This window comes from Impatiens glandulifera, chromosome 1, assembly GCF_907164915.1.
Source record: "Impatiens glandulifera chromosome 1, dImpGla2.1, whole genome shotgun sequence".
NCBI classification, from domain to species: domain Eukaryota; kingdom Viridiplantae; phylum Streptophyta; class Magnoliopsida; order Ericales; family Balsaminaceae; genus Impatiens; species Impatiens glandulifera.
Window position 1 is genome coordinate 49,008,655 of NC_061862.1, and position 10,080 is coordinate 49,018,734.

The 10,080-nt window shown below is 30.7% G+C and overlaps 1 protein-coding gene across 1 annotated transcript; it reads right to left on the bottom strand.

Annotated features, from left to right (window-relative positions):
• Positions 1-5,463: 5,463 nt before the first annotated feature.
• On the bottom strand, positions 5,464-6,122 carry LOC124921532 (probable NAD(P)H dehydrogenase (quinone) FQR1-like 1). Its single transcript, XM_047462202.1, has 2 exons — positions 5,769-6,122; positions 5,464-5,698 (listed from the first exon to the last, which is right to left on the bottom strand). The coding sequence occupies exons 1-2, from the start codon at positions 6,113-6,115 to the stop codon at positions 5,473-5,475; spliced, it is 573 nt and encodes a 190-aa protein (XP_047318158.1). The 5' UTR covers positions 6,116-6,122; the 3' UTR covers positions 5,464-5,472.
• Between the last annotated feature and the right edge of the window lie 3,958 nt (positions 6,123-10,080).

The window sequence follows — 10,080 nt, forward strand, 5'->3', positions numbered from 1 at the left end:
TCATGAGTGTGATACAAATAATGCTTGTATTGGTAGCATTGAATTAATCGTCCATTTGCGTGAAAGTCCCATTTGGCTAAAAATATACAAGAAGGATCCCCATACGACAAAGTTGAAAGTTTGAGCCCCATTTAGTAAAATGGTCTCAAGTTCGAGCCCTCATATGATAATTGGGCCAATTTTTATATATATATATTTTTTGTTGGTGAGTCTTTTAACTTATGTTTATATTGTTTTTAGACATAATTGACGGTTCCAATTGAACAATTTCGGGTACCGACAAATCAGTTCGGGTATTTATTTGCATTTTGGTTCAGGACTATTTCAGATCGAAATAGTTCAATTTCGGGTACGGTTGGTACCCGAGAACTGATAAATAAATTCGTTTGAGATCCTACTCCTACAAGTCATAGACGAGAGAGACATTAAAAAAATAAATTTCAGCCTAGAGATCGAGAGATGTTGTCAATGGTGATTAATGTTTGTAAGCTGATGAAGATTTTTTTTATTTGAAGAGAGAGATAGAAAAATCATATTTAGTATATGAGGAGTGATAGGAGAGAGAATAACGTATCACAACACCGGCTAAAAAGGATAAAGGGTGAGGAGATTGAAGAGAGAAAAAAATTGTTAATTTTTCAGCGAATAATTCCCTCCCTAATCATTTCTCTTAATGTATATTTATTTTTCTAAATATTATTCATAGTCCTATGTAATTAATAGTTCATTAGTAATAATTTTTTTTTATTACATTTTAAAACTAATATAGTTTTAATGTTATAGACATATAAAACTCTCCATATTTTTAATATTCTTATAACATTAATTTAAAAAATTAATAATAATATAAATGATTATTTAACCAATCATAATTAACTTAAACAGGTAAAAAAAAATACTTAATAATTCTATATTTTATGAGAAATGATAGAGATATAGAATTTGGGTGAGAGAATGATTTGACAAATTGATTGAAAATTTAATAAATTTTATGTTTCTTCTCTTTTTACTATTTATCTTTTTCTAGTCAATCACGTCATTTCCTCTGACAACTTCCCCTTATCACTCCTCTATATTTTATACAATAAAAGTTTTTGACCTTTTTTATTCGTTTGCCAAATCTTGTTCAATTCCATCCAAGTTCGATTTTCAACTGAGAAACAAAACAAGATCATTTTATTCTATTTTTGATAAAATAGTGAAGAATATGAAGTTAGCTCTTTCCATATACCATACTCATAGGTACAAGTGATTCAATCAATAGAGAACCTTACCCAAAAAAATATTTAAAAAAAGATATACTCGAATCGGTCGAGCAATCTTATAGGCAGGTTGGGAAAGGATAACTCTACGAGTAGGTTGTTTTGGTCAAAGTAGCCCTTGTCGGAAAAGTCTAAAAACTAATGTTTTGATTGGAAAATAGACTATTCAAGTACTCGTTCCAACCAACTAAAATGTTATAGAGACAACATCAAGAATCCCCATATTTCAATATTTTGGTTGGTTTTTTACAATTAATTCAGCATGTCTTGTCCGTCTAGCTCTGCCTCTAATAGGGTCGCATACACATAGTATTATGTTCAAGATCGGTTCTCTGAAATGTCACTAGCTAGAGAGAAGGATCAATGATAATCAAACTTACTAACGGGAATCCAGCTATATAATGGATTTAACTTAGATATTAAAAAAAGGAGCGAACCAATAATAGAGAAAGAATACTCCTTCCGGGACCCAGAGAGTTGCTTCATGCGGAGAAGGAGCTGTGAGGGAGCTTTCTCCTTGTTTATCTAGCCCTGCCTCCAACCTTGAGTTATCCTTGTGAATAGCTGAAACAAGTCCTATTGCCAAGCTATTGAGATCGATCATTTTAGTTCATGCTGGGCTTCAGGCATTGTTTGATATTCGCCAAGTCATAATATGGTTCTTATGAGGTTTAACAAAATACGTGCCAATTACAAAACCGTGTATAAATTCAATTAAAAAATATATATTTTAATAAACAGATCCATATAAAAAATCGGTTCTTCAGGTACAAGTATAAGTCGTTTAAGGGTAAAAAAAATTGGGCACTTAACTACCCGGTTTTTGGTGCGAGTTCGGGTCCTACTCGGGTCGGGTACGGTTCAACTTATCCAATACCCGAAAATTTGCGATGTTAAATTGTTGTTTCTCATATAGTTAATACCGTTGTTATAATGTATTTCGTGGAACTTTGAACAATCTTATTTTTATCGTTAGACCTAACAACTTTCATCTGTGTCGAATTGTATGTACTTTAAAAAACAAAATCAATTGGTTAAGACTAAGAGAATGCCAAAACATATTTTTTTTGGGGGGGGGGGGGGAACGGTTAAAACTATTTCATTAATATCCCAAAAGTGGGAGGGTCAGAAATCAAATCTAGATAAAACCTAGCTATGATTAAGGATGACAATCAAAAGACCCTAAAAAACTGATTAGTAGCATTCATACATTCAAAAAAACATAGATTATAAACAGAAAAGACTACATTCAAACCTAATCATCCCAGCCTGGGATTTTTGCATTCCATCTATCTTCATTGAGAGGTTTTCTTCTCCTTCCTCTTCCTCTTCCTCTAAAGATAAAAGGAGATTATATTGAAAAGGATGATGAGTATTGTTGTTTCTCATTTTGAATTCTCTCTTTGTACGAGTCCGTTCTGATTTGATAGAAAAAATTGTTTCTTAGAATTTCAGGGCTTTTACCTTTGTTATCTTTAACTTGAATTTATATATTCTTGTCTTCTTTATCTTTAACTTCAGCTTTAGACTCCACATCGGTTTTGGAATCTTCTTTATCGACTTTAGAATTCTCTGTTTGAGCTTTGAAATTCTGGGTGTTTCCATCTTGAGTTTCTCAACAACAACTTGAGATTCATCTTCCATTCTAAGCATAATTCTTTGTATTACAGATTTTTTTCCTCTTCACCTTAATTCCCTTTACTTTCTTTCTTTCGATGCTTTCCTTTTTCTCAGAATTCTTCTTGCTTTCTTCTACAAATGTTTGATTGAGTTTAGCCTTCCCAGTTTCCTTCCTTTTCTTTTTTGTTTTCTAACTTTTCTACTCTTCTTCTTTTAGCTTTATCACATTTATTGTACATAAAAGTGTTATAGAAAATACACCTTTTTGGTTTCTATTCATAAGAGATCTCCATGATATTGCGTTTTCCTTTTATGTCAACAACTGCCATTTTCATTGGCAGGATACTCTTAGGATGCACTTCAATGCTAATTCTAGAAAATGACAAGTGCTCTCCTCATTCAGTTATTGGGTCCATATATAATGTTTTCTCAATTGTACCTGCAAAGTGACTAATCGCTTCATCATTGTACATGTGGGCTATAATGTTCTAGAGCTTGAACCAAATCTAGACAGTTTCCTTTGGTCTGCTCTGTAGATTCATCTCTTCTGACCATTTTTCTAGCTTCATGCAATTTGATCCTATGTAAGTATGCTCATTCTCCAAGATTTCTTTCAGATTTGAGCCATTTTTGAACTGCAGGAAGTAGAGGTCATGTATGTTTACAGAAACTTTTTCAAGTCTCTTTTCTCCCCACTGTTTAATTAGAGCATCTTTAGTAGTTGAGAATGATACTCTATTTTTTTCAATGAAGTTTCCAACCACCATAAACTCCCAGTCTTCAATATATTTCTCCTCGACTTTAGAAGGCAGTTTAAATTCAAAAGGAGAGTTGAGTACCTCTACCTTTGTTTGGATATCCCCCAAATAGATTTTTCTTTGTAGGCATGATCTTCATATTTTTTTCTACTTTATTCTCCCATACCTTGTTGACTTTACATGTTGAATTACTCCTGATAGTGTAAGTCTTGGTTTTGGGAGCCTTTATCAACTCCTTCATTGCATTAACTAATCATTTAACTATGTCCTCATATTTTATTTTCTTCATTAAATTCCAGTTCTAGAGATAATGAATATTGAATTGGACTGTTATTTGTTGAACTTTCTCTTTACTAATTGTGATTTCTCCCTTCTTAGCATGCATTAGGAGTCTGGTAATCTGGTTTAAAGACCAAACAGGTTGACTCTTTCATTATAACTAATTTTCCAAATTCCTTCTTTCTTCCCCTATTTTCTTGCAACATTTTTTTTTGAATTTTTAACAGTAATTGGTTCCTTACCTTTGCTACATTCCTGTTTTTCCTGGATTATTTCTTCAGCAATCCTATCAATTTTCTTTTCAGCTACCTCCCTTAAACCTTCCATCACAAATTCTTTGACTTTCTTATACTTATTGCTTTTCTTTCTTTCCATTTTAATGAAAAACAGAACAAATTAACAAAACAACAAAGAATAGCAATTATAGAATATGGTACACAAGAAACTCTAGCTATATAAAACAGGGTAAACCAGAAACTCTAACCTTCCAACCAAGCTTTGTAGATGAATGACCGACCTAGCAATTAGAGTCGATACCATGTCGTTCGTGCCGATTGTGTCGATTTTGCCAATTGTGTCGATCGTGCGCACGTTTGACAAGCGACACTGAGCAACTAACAACGTTAACACAATAAGCGAACCACGACCTTGATACCGTGCAAATCGTGTTGATCGTGTCGTTTGTGCCAATCGTGTTGATCGTGTCGTTCGTGTCGATCGTGTTATTCGTGTATTCGTGATGAGAGAATTTGCTAATTACCAAAAAAATATTAATAACTATAATTGGTAACAAACAAACTTAATTTCAAAATTACTTAGTAATATTTTGTGCAATTTTATAATTAATGAAATTGTATAAATACAAATATGACCAAATTGATTCTAATATTTTTTTTTTGTATGAATTATACTGATCTGCGCACTTTATTATTTATGACATTGTTACAAAATTTTATTCTTGATATTCTTATTTGTACATATTAGTGACAATATGTAACTGTTGCTATACATAATTTTATACTTTCTTCATTTATTTTGACAAATTCATCAATAAATAAAACCAATTAAATTAATAATTTAGTAAATTTAGTTGAGTAAATATCAACTAAACTGAAGCCCTTAAGTATAACAAACTCTCTTTCAATTGAATGCAAAAAAAAATTAATAGTAAGATAGACAATAGTAATTATTAATGAGATCTCAAAGTTAAAATATTAAGATTATACAAGTTTAGCTAAAGGCTTCATTTTTGTTACTTTAGAATACATCTTTGTAAATTCTAATAAAAACATGTTTTCACCCTTAATATAAACATTAAATTAAATAAAAAAATAAAAATAAAAAACTCTGAGCAAAATCAAATCAAAGCTACAATTCCATTAATTCACCAACAAATTCAAATTTGTCTTTCAATAAACAAAAGAAAATGCACTTGAGAATAATAAAAATGCATGCAACCAACCGAGGATCAAAATATCTGAAATACATATGATGATTAATTAGAAAAAAGATTAAAACTAATTGTTTTTAAGAGTTTGAAATCAGGAGGAACCCTAGGCCTTGAGTTTCTTTGCGACAGCGGCAAAGTATTTACCCTGGTGAAAAGCCAAACCCAATTCCAGCTTCGTCGGCTGCCTAGAACCATCTCCGGCTAGGGTTCCGGCACCGTAAGGACTTCCACCCCTAACCTCCCCCATCTCAAACATCCCACGTCCATAAGTACACCCCACCGGCACAAATATCATCCCATGATGAGTCAATTGAGTAATCGCCGTCAATCTGATCATCATCATCAAATATTAATTATTCATTAATTGTCAAATCCAAATTACAAAAACAAAAATCATACGCAGTAGTCTCTTGACCGCCACCCTGCGAACCGGTGCTCAAGAAAATACCAGCCGGTTTTCCAGCTAGGGCTTGTGTTCTCCAAAGACCACCAGTCGAGTCAAAGAAAGACTTGAACTGGGCAGCCATCATGCCGAATCTGGTCGGGAAACCGAAGATATATCCGTCGGCGGCGGGGAGATCGGCGGCGGTGATGATCGGAATGTCTTTCTTTGTCGGTGCTCCCATCTTTCCTAATACCTCCTCCGGCAATGTTTCCGACACCTGCCATAATGTTGCTTCAACTCCTTCTACCGAATCTGCTCCTTTCTTTATCTCCTCTGCAAGTCGTGCCACGTGTCCGTACATTGAGTAGTAACTGCATTTTATATTAATAATAATAATATATATCAAATCTCATTTTCAAATAAATATATATATACTACAGATCAAGATTCTCTAATTTAGTTAATCAAATATTTTACTAAAAATTAATTAAATAAAACACCATATCACGTGACCTCATAAATGTTTGTTTGATATCTCAACCTCTCTTTCCATTGAAAAAATATTAATATATTTTATCATGCATCTGAATAATCCATTTTCCACCTAACCAAATAATCTCACATAAATCAAGGATAGGAAGCTAGCATATCCCTGGATTCATGACTTTCACGTTTAAATGAAAATGAAACTCGTGACATTTGATCCGTAAAACTCATAGTTCGGCATTCGAATTTAAAAAAAAATTGACTTACACAATATAGACTTTGGTGGCCATTGAAGGAGTCTGTATTTGATGAGGAACGCAACGTTTGAGAGAGAAGGTATAGTCTGTAAGTGTAAGGCCACCCCCATAAGTGAAGATATATATAGGGGGAAGCAAAGCAAAGAAGAGAACGTAATATGAAAGGTTTGGCATAATGTTTTAATTTGGTATTATTGCAAATTTCCATGTTACCCCACCATTAATTATATTGACGCGTTTAGTGTAATTTAATTTCTTAATTTTGTTTACTAGTGTAGACAATTTAATTAATTATAAGTAAGATACTCTAATAATAAATATAATTAAATATCATAGATCCGATCCAGCTGTTTTTCCTATAATTATTTATTTTTTCAATTTAAAGTAACAGTAGATTAGTTTTATTTGAATACACCCATATCTCTAACTAAGATCTGAATTTTTAAAAATATATATAATTATTAATTTATATAAAATATTTATTTTTCAAGTATTTTATTTAAATATTAATTTATTTGAGATTACATTCTTATATTCTTATATTATGTAATGTAATATATCTTAATTATATATAATAGTAAATTTAATAAGATATGTTTTTTAAACTTAACCTCATAAAAAATTATGTAAATAAGTTTATGAATAAAGAACATCAATAATCTAGAGGTTGGTTATGTGTTTTTTTTAAAAATAAGATAGAGAAAAATTGAAGGATGAGAGATAATGTCGAGGAAATAATGATTATTTTTGGTAAAAAGATTTAAAGGTTATAAATATATATAAATAAAATATAAAATAATAATTTAAATTAGAAGGTGTTTTTATATTTTAGTTAATAAAATTAGTAATTTAATTAGTGAAATATGATTAATTAAAAAATTAATTTAATTTTAATTTTTTATAAAACTTAAAGAGAACCGGCCATTATTGTGAAAAATTAAGTAATAAAATAAGAAATATACAAAATTAAAAATATATAAAAAGGCCATTTCAGGAGACTTGAGATCTACCATCATGAAATAATTAGGTGCCTAGTTATATTTGGGTTTTAAAATCATTTAAACAAAATTAAAATTTTAATTAATTACTTTTTAATAATTAAATCACTCATTCATTAATTAAAATATTAAAATATTTTTTATTTTATTTTATTTTATTTATATATATTAATATTTTAAATATTTTTATCAAAAATAATCATTATTTCCTTAAAATTATTAATAATTATTAATTTTTTCTCACTCTAAAATTTTAAAACAATCTCAATCCAAAAGAGGCCTAGATCAAGTGTCTAAAAAAAATTTGTTTCTTTGATGGTATTTATCCATAGTTCGATATGAGATTTCGTCTCAAATTTCTCATTGTAGAATATTTGTCGGAAAATGTTGTAGTTACTAAATTTTGTTTCTAGATTTATTAATAAAAAAAGTTGGATATAAAACTTGTATTTTTTGACAATCTTTTCAACATTTTTATCATCTATCGAAAAATTATTAATAAAAATAAAACTAGTAATAAAAATAAAACGTCGTTTTATGTGTAAAAACTGTAGATAAATATGACGATAAGATAAGACACCAAAATTATTTGTTTGCTCTTCAAAATAATTATAGAAAATTTTCTACTCTAAAAAATTATATTTTTCTTATTCAGTATATTATTCGAATTTCTGAATACTTCAAAGTGAGATATTTTTTGTATGACTCTTCATCTTCTTCAAATTAAATTTTTTTTTTTTAGAGGTTGATTATACTTCAATTCTATACACACCAAAATTACTCTATCTAAATTTTTTTTTTTATGGAATTGGGAGAACTCAAATAAATAATATCTTAAATCATGGAATGATATATGCAACCTAAACTTTTGGGAGGATCGGATATTAAAAAGGCTAAACATAATAATATTTGTGTTCTTATTAAACTTATAGATAAAATTATTCCACAACTAGATAATTATGAAATCAAAGTTCGTGATTTAGATCCTTCGATTAGACCTTCAGCATTAAAAGATAATGTTGTCTTGTTGGGTTTTGGGCTCATATTTAATTAGAGTTTATATATTGTAATTGGGCTTTAAGCCTTTATTGGGCTTAAAAGTAGTAGTTTAGTCTTTTGGCTTTTGATGTACTCCTATAAATAGAGACATTGTAACCTAGGGTTACTTGGACCATTATTCCATGGAATATCAATAGAATGGACGACTCCCCGAGGATGTAGGCATTGTTGGCCGAACCTCGTTATATCTTGTGTTCTTTATTATTCTTTACCACGTTATCTTTATATCTTCTTTTATTGCGTGTTTAGATTAGATCGTTTCTCAACAAGTGGTATCAGAGCATGTTTTGAGAATGTTTAACCTAATATATTTGTGAAGATATTACGGAAACCCTAACCACCATTGAAGAAGTTGTTGGATATTTGTGCTTTTGTCGAAGATGGCTATTGGAGAAACGACATTGGTTGTAGAATAATTAGCCGCTGTGAAGATTTGAGTCGAAATCTTCAATTGCTAAGGAGATGTCAACGGTCGTTCTGGGTGACGAGGTTTGAGAAGAAGAGAGAAGAAGACAATGGTCTTTTATTCTTCTCGAAGGCGCCAATGGGTGCAGGTGACGAAAAGTCGTCGTGTAAGCAACAACACCAGAATGAAGAAGATGAGGTATATTCTTTTGACTTATTTTAATTTGGGACATATGGTCTATTAAAATATACAAAAGGAAAAAAATATATATCTCAATATATATTCCATATATATCTCCATATATATTCCATATATATCTCTATATATATTCCATATAAATAGATATTATATTATGATATAATATAATATATAGAGAGGAGCCAAGAATCTTTGAAGTGTCAACAACTTAGACTTTTTCTTCAAATCTCGTTTGATTTCACAATAGGTTTAAGACCTATTTGATTCCAATTTTCACAAGTAAAAATAAAACTCTCGAAGCTTTGTATGCTTTGATCTTGGATTTGTATTAAGGCTTGTTTGACTTGAATTTCTCAAAGATGGAGATATGTGATTTATCTTCTAAGAGATTTGATATTCGTCAATATGGAGATTGAAAATTGGAGTTGAAAAAGAAGGTGGAGTACTTATTCGATGTTGCAGATTATAGAAGACAATTGATGCAACATGTAAAGGGTTTTCTGATTAAAGCGGGTGGCTTTAATGTTTGTTTGCAAGAGTGTGGTTTTGATATGTGTGTACAAAGGCCGGATTTGGATTTGCATCTAACCTTGTGAGTAGGTTTTGATTGACAATCCCGGTAAGTGCTGGTGCGAAGTTGTCAAGTGGGTGTTGATGCCTCAAGGGTTCTACCAAGAATGATAATTTCTAAGGTATGAGTTGAGGATGCACTAATCATATATATGGTTTGTTAGATTCTTTCTATGCAGGATTTTGCTGGAAGAATGTGGAGAACAAACGATACATCTTCATGCTTATTGAAAATTAGTTGGAGGTTTATTATAACCGATTGTTGTCTTGGCATACATGGGTGACATTATTTCACTATGGCAAGGGCTTTGACTTGAAGAAATTCTCGGCTGAAATAAGTTTGGAGAGATTT